The 21,165-nt window shown below is 43.1% G+C and overlaps 1 protein-coding gene across 6 annotated transcripts in view; it reads left to right on the top strand.

Moving 5' to 3' along the window:
* RBM6 (RNA binding motif protein 6) overlaps positions 1-21,165 on the top strand; it is a 140,041-nt gene that overhangs the window by 18,109 nt on the left and 100,767 nt on the right. For 2 of the 6 annotated variants that reach the window (XM_063609503.1, XM_055275953.2), the window contains exons 1-3: positions 4,570-4,679; positions 14,289-14,378; positions 17,548-17,617. Coding sequence is in view for 4 of the 6 variants with exons in the window: in XM_055275953.2 (XP_055131928.1) it covers positions 17,578-17,617 (40 nt within the window). In the remaining 2 variants the exon portion in view is untranslated. Of the gene's footprint in view, positions 1-4,567; positions 4,680-9,172; positions 10,725-14,288; positions 14,379-17,547; positions 17,618-21,165 lie in introns of those variants that run through there. The other 4 variants (XM_055275943.2, XM_063609494.1, XM_063609493.1 and 1 more) reach the window with 4 other exon arrangements.

The raw sequence follows: 21,165 nt of genomic DNA, 5'->3' as shown, positions 1-21,165 counted from the left end.
AACAAAAAACACAAAAATTCGCCGGGTGTGGTGGTGGGCACCTGTAGTCCCAGCTACTCGGGAGGCTGAGGCAGGAGAATGGTGTGAACCCGGGGGGCAGAGCTTGCAGTGAGCCGAGATCGCTCAACTGCATTCCAGCCTTGGCGACAGCAAGACTCCAAAAAAAAAAATTCATTCTGAAGAATTCCTTTTTTTTTTTTTTTTTTTTTTATAAAAATGGAGTCTCACTCTGTTGCCTTGGCTGGAGTGCTGAGTGCCATGGCATGATCTCAGCTCACTGCAACCAACCCCTCCCCAAGTTGAAGCGATTCTCCTGCCTCAGCCTCCTGACTAGTTGGGATTACAGGTGCCTGCTACCGCGCCTGGCTAATTTTTGTATATTTAGTAGAGACGGGTTTCATCATCTTGGCCAGGCTGGTCTCGAACTCCTGACCTCATGACCAACCCACCTCGGCCTCCCAAAGTGCTGGGATTACAGGCGTGAGCCACTGCGCCGGGACTGAAGAATTCCCTTTTAGCATTTCTTACAAGGTCTGTATAGTGGTAATGAGCCTCCCTCAGCTTTTGTTTATCTGAGAATGTCTTGATTTTTTTCCTTTTTTTTTTTTTTTTTTGAGATGGAGTCTCGCTCTGTCGCCCAGGCTGGAGTACAGTGGCGTAATCTTAGCTCACTGCAAGCTCCGCCTCCTGGGTTCACACCATTCTTCTGCCTCAGCCTCCTGAGTAGCTGGGACTACAGGTGCCCGCCACCATGCCTGGCTAATTTCTTTTTTTTTTTTTTTTTTTTTTTTTTGTATTTTTAGTAGAGATGGGGTTTCACTGTGTTAGCCAGGATGATCTCGATCTCCTGACTTTGTGATCCGCCCGTCTCGGCCTCCCAGAGTGCTGGGATTACAGGTGTGAGCTGCTGCGCCCGGCCAATTTTTTTCCTTTTTTTTTTGAGATGGAGTTCACTCTTGTTGCCCAGGCTGGAGTGCAATGGCACGATCTCGGCTCACCGCAACCTCCGCCTTCCGGGTTCAAGTGCTTCTCCTGCCTCAGCCTCCCGAGTAGCTGGGATTACAGGCATGCGCCACCATGCCCGGCTAATTTTGTATTTTTAGTAGAGACAGGGTTTCTCCATATTGCTCAGGCTGGTCTCAAACTCCCGACCTCAGGTGATCCACCTGCCTTGGCCTCCCAAAGTGCTGGGATTACAGGCGTGAGACACCGCTCCCGGCTTTCCTTACTTTTTGAAGGACAGTTTTGCCATATACAGAATTCTTGGTTGGCAATTTATATTTAGGGTTTTTTTTTGTTTTTTTTTTGAGATGGAGTCTTGCTCTGTTGCCCAGGCTGGAGTGCAGTGGTGTGACCTTGGCTCACTGCAACCTCCGCCTCCAGGGTTCAAGTCATTCTCTTGCCTCAGCCTCCTGAGTAGCTGGGACTACAGGTGCCTGCCACTACGCCCGGCTAATTTTTTGTATTTTTAGTAGAGACGGGGTGTCACCATGTTGGCCAGGCTGGTCTCGAACTCCTGACCTCAAGTGATCCACCTGCCTCAGCCTCCCAAAGTGCAGGGATTACAGGCATGAGCCCCCACGCCCGGCCTAGGTCTTGTATGATCATACATTTTGCCTTGGCATTCATGTGGCTTTCTAAATTTCCCCATATACATGTTGCTTTGGAATGTCCCAATTTGCCAAAGAGTTTCAACTCAACTTCTGTGGGCATCTATCTGTAATCTCTTGCCCCAGGTGCCTGTTAGTCTGTAGTCTGCTTTCCAGCTTTCATTAGCAATACCTGCTGCTTTCTCTGCCTGAGTTTTGTATTAGGTTGAAATAGAAACATGCACCTTATGTCTGTCCTTCAAATACCCCCGCAGATAGGGTAGAACAGATATGTACGATAATTTGCAAATAAGGTCTGCTTTGCTCTTGGAGGGAGGGAGCTGGGAATTGGGCTTCTACTGCTTTAAGACAAAAAACACTGCCATGCTGGAGAGGGGGTAGGGCAAGGTTGAGTAAAAACACCACACAACTTTCTTTCTGTTTTGTAGATGGCTTTTTCTTGATTGGATATTTGCTTGTAAACCTTTGACTCTTTTCTAAAACTGTCAAAGTTGGTTTAGACAGTTACTACTTGTTTTTCTGATGTTTCTATGAAGGAATGGGACCTTGAAACTTCCTAGTCTGCCATTTTGATGACCTATAGGCTGTCTTTTTACTCTCTTGATAGTGTCCTTTGATACACAGAAGTTTTTGATTTTGATGAAGTCCCTTTATCTACTTTTTCTTTTAAAGTTCCTTGTGCTTTAGGGGTCATATTTAAGAAATCATTGCCAAATCCAAGGTCATGAAGATTTGCCTCTTTTTCAGTAGCTATAACAAAGGTCCTGGAAATAACTTCTTATCTTGACTTGAGTTACATGTCTGTCTTCAAAGCAATGACTGTGGTGAGGGTAATAGATTATTCTGATTGGTCATGCTGGATGGTGTCTGATCAGGTCTGAGACAGTGGGGTTGATACTATAGTGCTGTTTCCAAAAATGAAGGGCTAGTGAGCACTAGAAAAATCAGTAAATACTTATTTCATTTAGTAAATATGAAGCATTCATAGCACATTGAAAAGTTTATGGTGCCCAGAGTACATTTTTTTTTTTTTTTTTTTTTCTGAGACAGTCTCACTCTGTTTCCTGAGCTGGAATGCAGTGGTGGGATCTTGGCTCACTGCAGCCTCAACCTCCCGGGTTCAAGCGATCCTTCCCCACTTCAGCCTTCCAAGAAGCTGGGACTACACATAGTCACTATGCCTGGCTAATTTTTGTATTTTTTTTTTTTTAAGATGGAGTCTCGCTCTGTCACCCAGTCTGGAGTGCAGTGGCATGATCTTGGCTGACTGTAGTCTCCGCCTCCCGAGTTCAAGCATTTCTCCTGCCTCAGCCTCCTGCGTAGCTGGGATTACAGGTGCCTGCCACCACACCAGGCTAATTTTTGTATTTTTAGTAGAGATGAGATTTCACCATGTTGCCTAGGCTGGTCTTGAACTCCTGACCTCAAGTGATCCACCTGCCTCAGCCTCCCAAAGTTCTGATAATTTTTGTATTTTTTGTAGAGATGGGGTTTTGCCATGTTGCCCAGGCTGGTCTCAAACTCCTTGGCTCAAGCCGTCTGCCTGCCTTGGCCTCCCAAAGTGTTGAGGTTACAGGCGTGAGCCACCATGCCTGACCCCAGAGTACACATTTTAATTAAAAATATATTTTTCTGGCCAGGCACGGTGGCTCACGCCTGTAATCCCAGCACTTTGGGAGGCCGAGGTGGGTGGATCATGATGTTAGGAGTTCAAGACCAGCCTGGCCAATATGGTGAAACCCCATCTCTACTAAAAATACAAAAATTAGCCAGGCATAGTGACGCGTGCCTGTAGTCCCAGCTACTCGGGAGGCTGAGGCAGAAGAATCGCTTGAACCCGGGAGGCAGAGGTTGTGGTGGGCTGAGATCGTGCCACTGGACTCCAGCCTGGGCGACAGAGAGAGACTCCATCTTAAAAAAAAAAAAGAAAGAAAGAAAAGTACTTTTCTTATTATAAATTTAATATGTAAATGTTTAAAAGTGACCTCCAGCTGGGCGCTGTTGCTCATGCCTGTAATCCTAGCACTTTGGGAGGCCGAGGCGGGCGGATTGCTTGAGCTCAGGAGTTTGAGACCAGCCTGGGGAACACGGTGAATACCCGTCTCTACTAAAATACAAAAAAATTAGCTGGGCGGCTGGCGTTTGCCTGTAGTCCCAGCTACTCGGGAGGCTGAGGCAGGAGAATTGCTTGAACCCGGAGGTTGCAGTGGGCTGAGATTGCGCATTTGCACTTCAGCCTGGGCAACAAAGCGAGACTCTATTTCTTAAAAAAAAAAAAAAAAAAAAGGCCGGGTGCAGTGGCTCACGCCTGTAATCCCAGCACTTTGGGAGGCCGAGGCGGGCGGGTCACAAGGTCAGGAGATCTCTGAGACCACGGTACACCCCGTCTCTACTAAAAATACAAAGAATTAGCCAGGCTCGGTGGTGGGCGCCTGTAGTCCCAGCTACTCGGGAGGCTGAGGCAGGAGAATTGCTTGAACCCGGAGGTTGCAGTGGGCTGAGATCGTGCCTTTGCACTCCAGCCTGGGCGACAGAGCGAGACTCCATCTCTTTAAAAAAAAAAAAAAAGAAGGCCGGCTCATCCCAACCCTTTGGAAGGCCGAGGCGGGCGGATCACGAGGTCAGGAGATCCAGACCACGGTGAAACCCTGTCTCTACTAAAAATACAGAAAATTAGCCGGGCGTGGTGGCGGGCACCTGTAGTCGCAGATACTCTGGAGGCTGAGGCAGGAGAATGGCATGAACCTGGGAGGCGGAGCTTGCAGTGAGCTGAGATCGCGCCACTGCACTCCAGCCTGGGTGACAGAGCGAGACTCCGTATCAAAAAAAAAAGAAAGAAAAAAAAGACCTTCAAAATTATTGCTGCTGATGTGGTCCCTCATAAACCAAGCAGTGGGAAACTAGTTTAGCTTTTAGTTCACGTTCTAAAGTACTAATTTTTGTGGTTTATTTTGTACAGGTACTGCTATAACCAGAATTTGGTAGAAAAAGGATCTACTTATTGGGGCCCTCTTGATAAAAAGAGATGTGGGGGGATTCTCGACCTGCTAACAGAACTGGGCCTTTTCGGTAAGTTCTCAAATTTGAATATTGAAATTGCCAGTATTTTAATTATAAATGTGTAACATTTTGGCCTACTATAAATGAAGATATTTTCTCTGTGGAGAAATAGTTTCTGATTTTTTAAAAATAGAAACTCGGCTGGGCATGGTGGCTCACGCCTGTAATCCCAGCACTTTGGGAGGCTGAGGTGGGCAGATCACGAGGTCAGGAGATCGAGACCATCCTGGCTATCACGGTGAAACCCCGTCTCTACTAAAAAATACAAATAAAATCAGCCAGGCGTGGTGGCGGGCGCCTGTAGTCCTAGCTACTCGGGAGGCTGAAGCAGGAGAATGATGTGAACTTGGGAGGCGGAGCTTGCAGTGAGCCGAGATCGCGTCACTGCACTCCAGCCTGGGCGACAGAGGAAGACTCCGTGTCAAAAAAAAAAAAGAAAAATAGAAACTCAATTTGGAAAATAATTTCGAAAATGATTGTGAGACTGAATACCCAGCATGCCAAATGTTTTGTCACATAGCATTTTATTTGTTTGTTTTTTGAGACAGAGTCTCGCTCTATCTCCCAGGCTGGAGTGCAGTGGTGCGATCTTGACTTACTGCAAAGTCTGCCTCCTGTGTTCAAGTGATTCTCCTGCCTCAGGCTTCTGAGTAGCTGGGATTACAGGCGCGTGCCACTATGCCTGGCTAATTTCATTACTTTAATATTAAAAAATACCCAAATATTTTATTTCTTTTTGTCTCTTAGCAAAGGAATACATATTTGGCTAGTAAGGAAAGCTAGCAAAATGTACATAAATGTTATAAAAGTTGTATTGAGTTCACTAATTTATGTCTAGAATTCAGAGCTGTGCCTTGTCTGTGGCATGTTGATGCAGTTTGCTAAGCCACCTCTCAATTTTAGGGGTTACTTGGTACCAAGAAGAGTGGGGAAAGTGATAGCATTTAGTGGTAAATAGATTGTATTTTAAATTTGTAGGGAATTAATTTTTTTATAGCTAGTATAATACACACTGTATTTTAACTAGTATTTAAACATTTTTCGTCTTGTGTTTACAATTAATGAGATGCTATACGAATGTGACTTTTTTGGTTTTACTTGGTACATGGCAAAGAAATCTGACCTTTAAATGTATGCATTCATAAGTATTGTTGCTCCAGTTGAAACTTCTATTACTAGTACATTTTCTTTTTTTTTCCTTTTTTCAAAATGGAGTCTCACTCTGTTGCCCATGCTGGAGTGCAGGGGTATGATCTCAGCTCACTGCAGCCTCTGCCTCCCGGGTTCAAGTGATTGTCCCGCCTTAGCCTCCCGAGTAGCTGGGACTACAGGTGTATGCCACCGTGCCTGGCTAATTATTGTACTTTTTTTTTAGTAGAGATGGCGTTTCACCACCATGTTGGCCAGGCTGATCTCAAACTCCTGACCTCAAGTGATCCACCTACCTCAGCCTCCCAAAGTGCTGGGACTATAAGTGTGAGCCACCGCACCTGCCACTAGTAAATTTTCATTTGGATTGGCAATCTGCAAGATTTTATTACTTAAATGCAACAGATGTTCTCATTCATTGTTCTGAAGCTTGGAGTTCCAATGAAAAATTTAGGTAGAGAACTGAGTTTAGAAAATCCATATAATGTTTAGTAAAACTAGTATTTCATAAATGCTGAATGACAGAGATTGGTCTTTAAATTAAAGCAACTGTGTGATGTTGGGTATTTTTTTTTTCTTTCAAAATACTAAGGATTAGACCAGTGGTCAGCAAACTACAGCCGATAGCCTGTTTTTGTAAATAAAGTTTTATTGGAAAACAGCCACTGTTACTTGTTTGCAGATTGTGTATGGCTGCTTTCATGCTATGATGGCAGAGTTGAATAATTGTAACAGAGATTGTATAACCCACAAAATCTGATATATTTACGAACTGGCTTTTCATGGAAAAAGTTTCCTGACCTCTCGTCTAGATCAATGGGGTTGTATGTTAACATTTAAAAATATTTAGGTTGTAATCTATCCTGTTATTATATTTATGGGTAACTATTTTGTAAGTAAGCCTATTTCTTATAGAATTAACGTGGTTTAGGTAAGCATTCAGAAATGTTAGGTAAATTTAGCTCTATTGTCTAACTTTTTTCAAATTTAGAACATTTGTCTTTGACTTGTTTAAACTTATTTAAAATTATATCTTCCCACCTTAATTTTAGTTTAAATGTAAGTCATTATATGCTGTTTTTTAAGATCTTTGACCAGGAGGGAGACATAGTTGGGAACGAATTTGAACCAAAAAAGATACAGGAAAATGATTTTGTTACATTTCCTTTGAACTTTTCTTTTAAAATTTGTTTTTATTTGGTTGAAAATAATTTTCATAAGTACTGATATTTTATATTAGTAGAATGGTTTCTTGATTAGTCTGTATAAAATACAAATCTAAGAACCCTGCTACAGTAAGTTACTCTAAATCTATTTGATCTTAATTTAGAAGAGTAAGATAATCCTTAGGCCGTGTTGGCTGTGTTCTGGTCAGAAAACATGTAGATTTCATACCTCAGTCCTCATCCCATGAGTGTCTGATGAAGCTTAAATCTTCCTGCAAGAAAGACTTGAAAGATTTTAAACATGGGAGACACTATATTTAGTGGTAACATCTTAATTTTAGTGTTAAATTGTATTGCTTAAGAAGAACATCTAGGCCGGGCGTGGTGGCTCACGCTTGTAATCCTAGCACTTTGGGAGGCCGAGGCGGGTGGATCACGAGGTCAGGAGATCAAGACCATCCTGGCTAACACGGTGAAACCTCGCCTCTACAAAAAATACAAAAAAATTAGCTGGGCGTGGTGGCGGGCGCCTGTAGTCCCAGCCACTCGGGAAGCTGAGGCAGGAGAATGGCGTGAACCTGGGAGGCAGAGCTTGCAGTGAGCCAAGATCGCGCCACTGCACTCCAGCCTGGGCGACAGAGCGAGACTCCGTCTCAAAAAAAAAAAAAAAAAGAAGAACGTCTAAACTTGCTCCGCTTATGATGAACCACATAGACATAACTAGTCTTAATGGGGGTCAGTGGAAGTCATCATTTTCTGAAAATTCATTAAATGTACATCATTCCAGTGTTTAGGTTAATGTTGTTAAATTCCTATTACTTTAAGAAAGAGTTGGCCAGGCATGGTGGCTCACGCCTGTAACCCTAACCTTGGGGAGACCGAGACGTGTGGCTCACCTGAGGTCAAGAGTTCAAGACCAGCCTGGGCAGCATGATAAAACCCCATCTCTACTAAAAATATAAAAATTAGCTGGGCATGGTGGCGCATGCCTGTAATCCCACCTACTCTGGAGGCTGAGGCACGAGAATTGCTTGAACCCAGGAGGCGGAGGCTGCAGTGAACCGAGATCGCGCCATTGCACTCCAGCCTGGTCAACAGAGCGAGACTCCGTCTCAAAAAAAAAGAAAAAGAGAAAGAAAGGGTTTGGCATTGCAACTATTTCTCTTGAACTGAGTGACCCAGAATCAGTTGTCCTTTGAATTTTACTATAGTAGCGCAGTCTGAGCTCAGAAGGACCTTATGATAGACCCTGTATGTTCTGGGAGGCAAGAATCGAGTTGGTATTAATATCTTAATGCTTTTGTTTTACTGCTGAATAACAGATGACCCTTCATGTCTTTTCATGTTTTCCTTTTTCATGTCTCCCTACCTAGGATCCTAGGTGCCTAATTGCCTACTTAAACTAGTTTAGGGAATCTTGGACTGAAGCCAAAACATGCAAAATGCCCTGGAGGTTAGGCAAAGGGAAGAAATTGGGTAGTATGAAAGATTAGGTCACATCTTGTTTATCTCTTGAGTTCTATAAATTGAGAATGTAAATTTAATACTATGTCTATTTTTAAAATGTATTTTATTGCTATGAAAAAGTAGCATGAGACATTGGAATATGGAATATCAGCTTCTTCATTTGGGTCATGGGGATCATGCTTGAAGGCCTAATGCTCTCTCTAGGTCCATCTCAGCATTAAGCCCCTGGATGCTGTTGCATGGCTTAGATGACTTACCCATGCTTTGTGGCATGATCCATACTACCTTCTACCTTCTATGATACCCTTGGGTAGTTATAATAGGAGCCAGGTTAGAGTGCTTCTTGGTGGAGCCACTGTAGAACTGGGATTTAGATGCAGCCAGGGCTGATGTTCAGCTGGTGAACACTGGTGTGCTTGTTCCTACTGGTGATTTACAACCAGTGTTTCTTCCTTTTGGGCCTGCATCCATTTTGATTGGGTGGTGTCCATGCTGTATCTGTAATAAAATATTTTTGAGTGTTACCGCTGGATGCAGCAGTGAAAAAGATACCTCCTGAAACTTACTGTAAGAAATTTACAGTGCATTGATTTTTCTGATATATAGGAATCGTCATGTTGATCTTGGAATTCTTAAGTTCCCTGGCTGTAGGAAATGGAAATTTTTGTAGCATGTCACCATTCTTAGCTTATTTGGTATTGCGGATTTTCCCTGTTGCAGGACTGGGTGAAAGCTTTTTCTGCAGCAGTCATGTTGAAAACCTTGTGTTGACTTTCCTCGTGTTCTGAAATGGGAGCATAAAAGTTTACTCCGCCACTTCGTCTTAAAATAGCAAAACTTTGCTGTTTTCTGCAGATCTAGGACCTTGTTACAGAACTCTGCCAAAAAAAAAAATGTTTACAGAAGAATGTGCTGTGATTAGAGAAGAATATGCTGGTGTGTAGATTTCAAACTCTCTGGACAATATGAATAACACTGTCTTTGTTTCTACAGTGGGAGCCAAGAAGAAAGGTTTGCTCCCGGGTGGAACAGGGATTATCCTCCTCCTCCCCTTAAGAGTCATGCTCAAGAGAGACACTCTGGCAACTTTCCTGGCAGAGATTCACTTCCCTTTGATTTCCAGGGGCATTCGGGGCCTCCTTTTGCAAATGTAGAGGAGCATTCTTTCAGCTATGGAGCTAGAGACGGACCGCATGGTGACTATCGAGGAGGGGAGGGACCTGGACATGATTTCAGGGGGGGAGATTTTTCGTCTTCTGATTTCCAGAGCAGAGATTCATCACAGTTGGACTTCAGGGGTAGGGACATACATTCTGGGGATTTTCGGGATAGAGAAGGACCACCTATGGACTATAGGGGTGGAGATGGTACTTCTATGGATTATAGAGGTAGGGAGGCACCTCATATGAACTACAGAGACAGGGATGCTCACGCCGTTGACTTCAGAGGTAGGGATGCTCCTCCATCTGACTTCAGGGGCCGGGGCACTTATGATTTAGATTTTAGAGGCCGGGATGGATCCCATGCAGATTTTAGGGGAAGGGATTTATCAGATTTGGATTTTAGGGCCAGAGAACAGTCCCGTTCTGATTTTAGGAATAGAGATGTATCTGATTTGGACTTTAGAGAGAAAGACGGAACACAAGTAGACTTTAGAGGCCGAGGTTCAGGTACTACTGATCTAGACTTTAGGGACAGGGATACGCCACATTCAGATTTCAGAGGTAGACACCGGTCTAGGACTGATCAGGATTTTAGGGGCAGAGAGATGGGATCTTGTATGGAATTTAAAGATAGGGAGATGCCCCCTGTGGATCCAAATATTTTGGATTACATTCAGCCCTCTACACAAGATAAAGAACATTCTGGTATGAATGTGAACAAGAGAGAAGAATCCACACATGACCATACGATAGAAAGGCCTGCTTTTGGCATTCAGAAGGGAGAATTTGAGCATTCAGAAACAAGAGAAGGAGAAACACAAGGTGTAGCCTTTGAACATGAGTCTCCAGCAGACTTTCAGAACAGCCAAAGTCCAGTTCAAGACCAAGATAAGTCACAGCTTTCTGGAGGTGAACAGCAGAATTCAGATGCTGGTCTGTTTAAAGAAGAAGGCGGTCTGGACTTTCTTGGGCGGCAAGACACCGATTACAGAAGCATGGAGTACCGTGATGTGGATCATAGGCTGCCAGGAAGCCAGATGTTTGGCTATGGCCAGAGCAAGTCTTTTCCAGAGGGCAAAACTGCCCGAGATGCCCAACGGGACCTTCAGGTATGTTGATGGGGTAGATCGCCTTTTTTTTTTTTTTTTTTGAGATGGAGTCTCGCTCTGTCGCCTAGGCTGGAGTGCACTGGTGCAATCTCTGCTCACTGCAAGCTCCGCCTCCCGGGTTCACACCATTCTTCTGCCTCAGCCTCCCGAGTAGCTGGGACTACAGGCGCCCACCACCACGCCTGGTGTGAGCCACTGCGCCCGGCCTGCTTTTTTTTTTTCTTTTTTTTTAATAAGACTTTTGTGAAGGATGAAATTTATTTATTTATTTTATTTATTTTTGAGACTGAGTATTGCTCTGTCACCCAGGCTGGAGTGCAGTGACATAATCTCAGCTCACTGCAACCTCCGCCTCCCAGGTTCAAGCAATTTTCCTGCCTCAACCTCCGGAGTAGCAGGGATTACACGCACGTGCCACCATGCCCGGTTAATTTTTGTATTTTTAGTGCAGATGGGGTTTCACCATGTTGGCCAGGCTGGTCTCGAACTCCTGACCTCGTGATCTGCCCACCTCGGCCTCCCAAAGTGCTGGAATTACAGGCATGAGCCACCGTGCCTGGCCAGTTTATTTTTTTTCATTTTATTTTTATCCTTGCATAATCATTAGAAAGCAAATTTTTTTTTTTTTTTTTTTGAGATGGAGTCTCACTCTGTTGCCCAGGCTGGAGTGCAGTGGCACAACCTTGGCTCACTGCAACCTCTGCCTCCCGGGTTCAAGTGATTTTCCTGCCTTGGCCTCCTGAGTAGCTGGGATTACAGGCACGCACCACCACACTCAGCTAATTTTTGTATTTTTAGTAGAGACGGGGTTTCACCATATTGGTCAGGCTGGTCTGGAACTCCTGACCTCGTGATTTGCCCGCCTTAGCCTCACAAAGTGCTGGGATTACAGGCATGAGCCACCGCGCCTGGCCAGAAAGCAAAATTTGTATTCAGGAGTGGAATGTAGGAATGTAAATCTCTAGAGAAAAGGCCCTCGGCTCAGATCATATATATATGTATATATTTTCTTTTATTCTTTTCTTCCTGCTTCACTTTCCGTTTGTGTATATATGTGTGTGTGTATATGAAGGAACTATATGTATATATTTGAGACACGGTCTCGCTCTGTCACTCGGGCTGAAGTGCGATGGTGTAATCATGGCTCCTTGCAGCCTTGACCTTCCAGGCTCAAGCGATCCTCCCACCTCAGCCTCCTGAGTAGCTGGAACTACAGATGTGCGCCAGCCACTACGCCTGGCTGGTTTTTTTTTTTTTTCCTTTGAGAATGAGTCTTGCTCTGTCGCTTAGGCTGGAGTGCAGTGGTGCAATTTCAGCTCACTGCAACCTCTACCTCCCGGGTTCAAGGGGTTCCCCCGCCTCAGCCTTCCAGGAAGCTGGGACTACAGGTATATTTCACCATGCCTAGTTAGTTTTTGTTTTTGTTTTTTTTCTTTTTTGAGATGGAGTCTCGCCCTGTTGCCTAGGCTGGAGTGCAGTGGCACAATCTTGGCTCACAGCAACCTCCGCCTCCCGTGTTCAAGCAGACTTCCTGCCTCAGCCTCCTGAGTAGCTGGGACTGTAGTTGTGCACCACCAAATCTGACTAATTTTTGTATTTTTTATAGAGATGAAGTTTAGGCATGTTACCCAGGCTGGGCTGGAACCCCTGATCTCAAATGATCCACCCTTCTCAGCTTCCCAAAAAGCTGGGATTACAGGCATGCACCACCATGCCTGGCCAGCAATTTTTGTATTTTTTTGTAGACACAAGGTTGCAACATATTGCCCAGGCTGGTTTCAAATTCCTGGGTTCAAGCAGTCCCCCCACCTTAGCTTCCCAAAGTGCTGGGATTACAGCAGTGAGCCACTGCCTCTACCCTTTTGATGTGTGTTTATTCATTATTTTGTTTTATGATGCTGATTTACATGACTTGGGATAATTTAGTTTGAAGGTATATGTCTTTGGGAGTTGACTCTTGCAACTCTCGCTTAGTTAGACCTGTGATTGTTTAGGGATCATTTTCTTATTTAAATTCATTGAGAGAATACTTAGGAGTCTCCCTAGTTGTGAGGAACTGATATTAATGTTGCAACTATCCTCTTGCAGCTAATGTAATTAACTTAAATGTTAAACTTCTTGAATATATGATTTAAGCAAGGAGGGTTATATTTGTGATTTTACAATGAAGGTATTGTCTTTTAAAGTAGATTTGGCCGGGTACAGTGGCCTATGCTTATAATTTCAGCACTTTAGGAGGCTGAGGTGGGAGGATCACTTGAGGCCAGGAGCTTGAGACCAGTGTGGTGCAACCTCAGGAGAGAACGTGAGGGAGGCGGAAAGAAAAATAAGGCCAGGCACAGTGGCTCACGCCTGTAATCCCAACACTTTGGGAGGCAAAGGTGGGCAGATCATTTGAGGTCAGGATTTCAAGACCAGCCTGGTCAACATGGTGAAACCCCATCTCTACTAAAAATAACAAAAATTAGGCCAGGCGTGGTGGCTCACGCCTGGAATCCCAACACTTTGGGAAGCTGAGGCAGGCGGATCATTTGAAGTCATGAGTTTGAGACCAGCCTGACCAACACAAAGAAACCCCATCTCTACTAAAAATACAAAATTAGCTGGGTGTAGTGGCACATGCATGTAATCCCAGCTACTCGGGAGGCTGAGGCAGGAGAATCCCCTGAACCTGGGAGGCAGAAGTTGCGGGGAGGCAGAGGTTGCACTATTACACTCCAGTCTGGGCAACAAGAGCGAAATTCCATCTGAAAAAAAAAAATCGAAAACCAAAACTAGCCAGGTGTGGAGGTGGGCGCCTGTAATCCCAACTATTTGGGAGGCTGAGGCAGGAGAATTGCTTGAACCTGGGGGGCAGAGGCTGCAGTGAGCTGAGATTGTGCCACTGCACTCCAGCCTGGGCGACAGAGCAACACTCTGTCTCAAAAAAAAAAAAAAAAAAAAAAACAAAAACATTATCTAGTCGTCATCTCTCACCAGAGGTATGAAGTACTGCTAGTTTACAGCCCATTCTCCAGCTCTCAGACCGGGAAATTTTTCTTTTTTTTTTTTTTTTTGAGACATGGGTCTCGCTCTGTCACCCAGGCTGGAGTGCAGTGGCACAATCTTGGCTCACCGAAACCCCTGCTTTCCAGGTTCAAGCGATTCTTCCGCCTCAGCCTTCTGAGTAGCTGGGACCACAGGTGTATACAGTACAGTCGGCTAATTTTTATATTTTTAGTAGAGACAGGGTTTCACCATGTTGGCCAGGCTGAGAAAATTACAGTTTTGAGACTATGTTAGTGTGTCTTTCTGGTTATTAAAGTCTTACTCAGTCTTGTCTCGTAATGTTTTGCTTTACTTTCAAGACTCTTTCAGTGAGCCTTGATCTTAGCACATTTACATTCTTATGATTTGAAGTCACATTCTGGCACTCAGAACAATAGAGAAAATTGTAATTTTTTGTATCTTCACATGATATGTCATTATCATTTTTGATCCTGAGTAGCTAAATTTCATGTTGATTTGTGTTTTGTACAGTAAAGTATATTTATTTGTGAAATAATTTTTCATTCTCAATTTAAGGATCAAGATTATAGGACCGGCCCAAGTGAGGAGAAACCCAGCAGGCTTATTCGATTAAGTGGGGTGCCTGAAAATGCCACAAAAGAAGAGGTAAGGCATGTCTTCTCTCCTGTTTCTCTGTGTCAATTAAAAATTAAAAAACCTTTTAATTTGAAAAATTATAGATTCACAAGAAGGTACAAAGAAATGCACAGAGAAGTCTTGTGTATTTTTTTCCCATCCTCCTTCAGTGTTAATATTTAGCACAACTGTGGTATAGTATCTAAACCAGGAAATTGACCCTGGTATAATACATAAAGTTTATTCAGATTTCACCATTTATACATGCACTCACTGAGGTGAGGTTAAAAAAAATTATGACAAATGATTGCTCTCTTTAGACCTGATCACATCCTTTAGAGCATATTATTTCTGGAGTACGTACATAAGGATGCAGTTTATTTACAATAGTAAAAACTAGAAACTGCTTAACTGCCCTATATCAAAGGATTGGCTGACTAAATTAAGTCTGAGCTTATGGCAGTGCTCGCTCTGTGCCAGGCATTGTGTGATACAAGCATTAGTTCATTTAATTATCACATATTTAATATAATCACTCTAAATATTAAGCATTACTGTATGCCAGGCATTGTTCTAGATACTGAGTGACACAGCAGTGTATAGTATAAAGTCACTGACTTCATGGATAATGAAAAAGCGAGCAAAAGGATTACACAATTTTAGTCAGCGAATAAATACTCTGAAGAAAACTAAAGTACAGGCCGGGCATGGTAGCTCGGCCTGTAGCTCGGAGACAGAGTCTTGCTCTGTCGCCCAGGCTGGAGTGTGTGGCGCGCACTGCAACCTCCGCCTCCCCAGTTCAAGCAGCTCTCCTGCCGCAGCCTCCCGAGTAGCTGGGACTACAGGCACACACCACCACGCCCAGCTAATTTTTGTACTTTTAGTAGAGACGGAGTTTCGCCATATTGGTCAGGCTGGTCTTGAACTCCTGACCTCAGGTTATCTCCCTGCCTCTAGCTCCCAAAGTAGCATGCATGCCTGCAATTACAGGCATGAGCCACCATGCCCAGCCCATTTTTTATTTTTTTGAGGCAGCGTCTCACTTTGTTGCCCAGGCTGGAGTGCAGTGGCACAATCACGGCTCACTGCAGCTTCTACCTCTTGGGCTCAATTGATTATACCACCTCAGCCTCCTGAGTAGCTGGGACCACAGGCATGCATGCTAATGGGGCTGTTTTTTGTATTGTGTAGTTAGGGAGACATCACTGAGGAAGAGGCATTCGAGCCCAGGCCTGAATGCCATGAGAGAGCAGTTCATTTGAATATGGGGAAATGAACTGCCCAGGCAGTTCATGCTGAGGAAATGCTGTGGCCCTGGACTGTAATGACCAGTACATCATTTTATGTTTAACACATGAGAAACTGGACACCAAAAGGTTACACAGCAAGTGAGCGGAGAGCTTGGAATGCACGCAGTATGATTTCACAGCTTGAGCCTTTGAAGGTTACGCTCTTCTGCTTTTCTTTTTCTTTTTTTTTTTTTTTTGAGACAGAGTCTCACTCTGTCACCCAGGCTGGAGTGCAGTGGCGCGATCTCAGCTCACCGCAACCTCTGCCGCCAGGGTTCAAGCGATTCTCCTGCCGCAGCCTCCCAAGTAGCTGGGATTACAAGTACCTGCCACTGCACCCGGCGGATTTTTGTATTTTTAGTAGAGATGGGGTTTCACCATCTTGGTCAGGCTGATCTTGAACTCCTGACCTCAAGTGATCCACCCGCCTCGGCCTCTCAAAGTGCTGAGATTACAGGCATGAGCCACCGCACCCAGCATTTTGTTTGTTTGTTTGTTTGTTTTTGAGACAGAGTCTTGCTCTGTTGCCCAGGCTGGAGTGCAGTGGCACAATCTTGGGTCACTGCAACCTCCGCCTCTCGGGTTCAAACGGTTCTCCTGCCTCAGCCTCCTGAGTAGCTGGGACTACAGGCATGTGCCACCACGCCTGGCTAATTTTTTGTATTTTTAGTAGAGATGGGGTTTCACCATGTTAGCCAGGATGGTGTTGATCCCCTGACGTCATGATCCGCCTGCCTCGGCCTCCCAAAGTGCTGGGATTACAGATGTGAGCCACTGCTTCTGGCCCTGCTTTTCCTATATACCTGATAATTTAAAAATATTTATTTATTTATTTTTGAGACAGGGTACTCCAGACTGGAGTGCAGTGGCCCAATGAAGGCTCACTACAGCCTCAAACTCCTGGGCTCAAACTATCCTCCCGAGTCGCTGGGATTATAGGTGTGAGCCACTACTCCTGGCTAATTTTTTTTTTTTTTTTTTTTGAGACAGAGTCTCAGTCTGTCGCCCAGGCTGGAGTGCGGTGGTGCGATCTCGGCTCACTGCAAGCTCCGCCTTCTGGGTTCACGCCATTCTCCTGCCTCAGCCTCCCAAGTAGCTGGGACTACAGGCGCCCGCCACCACGCCCGGCTAATTTTTTGTATTTTTAGTAGAGACGGGGTTTCACCGTGTTAGCCAGGATGGTCTCGATCTCCTGACCTTGTGATCTGCCCACCTCGGCCTCCCAAAGTGCTGGGATTACAGGCGTGAGCCACTGTGTCTGGCCAATTTTTTTTTTTTTTTTTTTTTTAAAGATAGAGTCTTGCTCTGTTGCCCAGGCTGGAGTGCAGTGTCATGATCTCGGCTCACTGCAGCCTCAGCCTTCCAGGTTCAAGTGATTCTCCTGCCTCAGCCTTCCGAGTAGCTGGGATTACAGGCGTGTGCCACCACATCCAGCTAATTTTTGTATTTTTAGTAGAAGTTGGGTTTCACCATGTTAGCCAGCCTGGTCTCGAACTCCTGACCTCAGGTTATCCACCCGCCTTGGATTCCCAAAGTGCTGGGATTACATGTGTGAGCCAGCACGCCCGGCTTCTCCTGGCTAATTAAGAAATTTTTTTTTTTTTTTTTTGAGATAGGGTCTCACAATGTTGCCCAGGCTTGTCCCAAACATGTGGCTTTAAGCGATCCTCCCACCTTGTCCTTCCAAAGTGCTGGGATTATAGGCATGAGCCACTTCATCCCGCCAATTTTTGAATAATTATGTTCTACTCATTCAATATGTGAATGCCTTGAGTGTTCATAGTCTAAGTTTGCTTTTACAAAGTAATCATGGCTTTAAATTATGTATGATAAAAAACCGTTAGGGAAAATCTGATATTCATTGTTTGATTATGATTTGTATCATTAGTGTAAATGCCATATTTTTGCAGATTCTTAATGCTTTTCGGACTCCTGATGGCATGCTTGTAAAGAACTTGCAGTTGAAGGAGTATAACACAGGTGAGTTTCTTGACTTGCATATGGCCTTGGGTTAGGAAGGGTCTTTATCAGATCTCTGCATCATGTGCTACTTAAAATTTGTTTTAAGAAACCACAATTAAAATTTCCAGAAGCCTCCTGTTGGTGCCTCCAAATAACAACCAGCTTTAGTCTTAGCTGTGGTTCTTTGTGGATGTTTGTCCACACATGGGTGATGAGGATGCATGTTCCAGTTCTTCTGAATGCCTGTGATATATAAAGTGAGTGTCACAGCAATTGCCTTGAATATATTTTATATAATTATTAAACTTGCTATGCATTTTCTTCATGGTGGTGGAATGTTTATGCTTGAGCCTAATAGGATTTAATAAGCTTGTTGTATGTAAAATTTTATATTCATTGCTTCAGTAAAATTTATGACTTCCCAGAGAAATTGTACAAATTAGTGGTTTCTTTAATTTTCAGTTTTGCTTTGAGAATGGAGTCCTGTTACAGTTATTTTGTTGAAATCCGTGAATAGATCCAGAAGAGCTTTCCCTTTGACATCTGTTCTGTGGTCTGAATGGTAGATTAAACTTTTCAGAGTATCCTCCTAGTTGTATTTCACAGCACCAATTTCAGTCATTTCCTTTAAATCTTACTACAGTAAATGTAGGCAAAGGTGAAATGCCAAGAACTCAAGGGTTTTGACCAATATTTTTAGAACTATGTATAATAATGTTTATTTATTTAAAAATAAAGGTAATCTTTAGGTGACCTATTTTGCAGAATTTTAAATGGAAGAGAATAGAGCATGAGTCTTCACAGAACTTAGAATTTCAGTAATTCAGTTAAAGACATCTTCAAGTAAGAACATGTCATATTTTGAGGATATAATTTACTATTAGCAGTTTATCATGGGATAAAAATTTTGCATTAACTAGATAACTTCTTCAGTATGCTTCTGCAGAGGAAAATTATCCACAAAATAAATTTTGGTGCTTGAAAGAATATGATGTTAAGTCCAGAAATAATTTGTTCTGTAATTTGAGAACAAGCTCAGAAGTATTATTTCTCAGAGAGCCAGTTATTTATTTGTTTTAAAAACATCAACCCTGAATTTGTGGAAGCAGGAGTAAGAGTAGATATATTATTATTCTTGGTATCTCACTTTTGTTGGTTATATTTATTTTTTGCATATGCCTCATACATGCTTTCTTTGGGAACTCAAGGTAGAATTTACAGGCTGGAGATGCTTTTTAACTCTCAGGATAATAACCTCAGTCTTGTTTCATGAACTGTGCTTTCATTAAGTATTGATATGTTTAGGAAAGGAGATGTCTTAATATTTAAATAGCAGTTCAAACTCCAGTTTCTTTAGTATTCATTGACTTTCTAATTGTCAATTTGTCAGCACAGTAAAAATTACATTAACATATAGGGTCTAGAGAGGAAGTTCTTAAATTTGCTGATTGTGGTAGCTATTAGAATTGGCAGACTGAAGACATTGATACACATGGGAAATCATTCGGGGCAGTGCTTAAAAATAAAACGAAAAATACCTTTCAGCAAATACAATCTTTTCTTGGCATTCTATTAAGTTGCGTTTTTTGTTTGTTTTTGTTTTTTAGTGAAAGGATTGGATTACTAGTTTCATGTTATCTATATTACATCTCTGTGTGATAAATAGGATGAACTTTTGACAATATCAGCCAGATCATGTTACTCCCATGTCTAAAACCCTCTTAGGGCCTTTGTCTTCACTTGGAAGAAATTCCCAACTTCTTGTTTTGTCTTACAAACCCATGCATGAGCTGACCCTTGGCTGTTTGATCTCATTCAGTACTGCTCTCCACCTACCCTATTTTGCTGTAGCCACACTGAGCTTTTCTCTTGTCTTTGACCAATACAAACTTCTTTTTGTGTCAGGGTCTTTGCACTGCTCTTCCGTCTGATCTTCACTTGTCTTCTGGGGTTTAGTTCTTGGCTTCAGTTTCACATCTCTGAGGCCTTGTGTCACCCTCAAATCTAAAATCATCGGGTAGTTGTTTTCCATCATATCCTTGTTTGGATCTATCACTGATTGGATATTTCTATCACTGGTATTTTTCAGTTGGATCTATCACTGATCTATCACTGGTCACTGATTGGATTGAACCTGTCAGTGGTATTGGATCTATCACTGATATTTTTCTCAGTGGATTTGTTTATCTTATTTCTCTCACTAGAGAGGAATGTCAGCAGGAGCCTTATTCCTTCTTGTTTCCACCAGTGCTTGACACTCAGTAGGTTCCCTATATGCATGGAATAGATTATTATTTATGGTGTATGTGAAGAGCAGCTGTGATTTCCCCTCAGGTGAGGAGCATTAAAGGGTAGGGTAGGTTTCACAGCAGTGCAGCTTAGGTCTTACATATCTGCTGAAGAATATGTCTTGGAACAATCAAATGTTCTGGAACTATAATGTTTACTGTTAAAAGATCATATGTGGTAGTCAGGCATGGTGTTGCACACCTGTAGTCCTAGCTACTTGGGAGTCTGAGACGGGAGAATTTCTTGAGCCCGAGAATTTGAGATCAGCCTGGGCAACATAGCAAGACCTTGTCTCTTAAAAAGAAAAAGAAAAAAAAATATGTGAATCTTAGTAGTAACAGTGACTTAAAGAAAGGGTCTTACTCTGTTGCACAGGTTGGAGTGCATTGGTACGATCATAGCTTACTGTAACCTCAAACCCCTGGGCTGAAGTGATCCTTCTGTCTCAACCTCCAGAGTATTTGGGACTACACGTGCGTACCACCATGCCAGGCTAATTTTTAAACTTTTTGTAGAGGCGTGGTCTCACTATGTTTCCCAGGCTGGTCTCGAACTCCTGGGTTCAAGTGATTCTCCTGCCTCATCCTCCCAAAGTGCTGGGATTACAGATGTGAACCAGTATGCACAGCCAAAAAGGTGACATTCATAGGTGAAAACTGGCAATCAATATTTTAGGCTGAGTGATGACCTGCAGAGACCATGCCGGATGGATATTGCTCATAAGAGGGGAATTGTAGAGTACAGTCTGTCCTTTTAGTTGATGTAATGGAGGGCTGATCTATAACACAGGAGAGAAGATTAATGCCTCTTCATTAACTCTAGTATTAGTGTAATTTTTGTCTCCTCTAGAGCTGTGTAAGTACAGGGTCACAATTTTATCTAGAACCTGTGAGGTTAAATGAGCTTATGAATTTTTCAAGTTATAGAAATGTAGTTTACATAGATCATATAGGAATTATATCTCCCAGGGGAATGTGTACTCAGACATAATATGCTGCAAAATCATTAATATTCTCACTAAGAGGAGTAAATAAAGACTAAAGTGACTCATTATAGTGTAGGCCAGGATTTGCCTCAAAATGAGTTTGTTGAAGTTTACCAAAAAACTTGACATTTATGGAATTTTGGAATTGTACATAAGAGATTTTGGACCTATATATGTTCTGTATATTTGAATTTTTCATTTGCTGTTTACAAATACATTATAACCCCATGAATTGTAAATTACTTTGAATTATATGATTATTTCTGGAAAAAGTACCAGGAGTAAAGTGTCT

Source organism: Symphalangus syndactylus, chromosome 1 (assembly GCF_028878055.3).
Source record: "Symphalangus syndactylus isolate Jambi chromosome 1, NHGRI_mSymSyn1-v2.1_pri, whole genome shotgun sequence".
In the NCBI taxonomy this organism is placed as follows: Eukaryota; Metazoa; Chordata; class Mammalia; order Primates; family Hylobatidae; genus Symphalangus; species Symphalangus syndactylus.
This window is presented reverse-complemented; position numbering and strand designations above follow the sequence as displayed.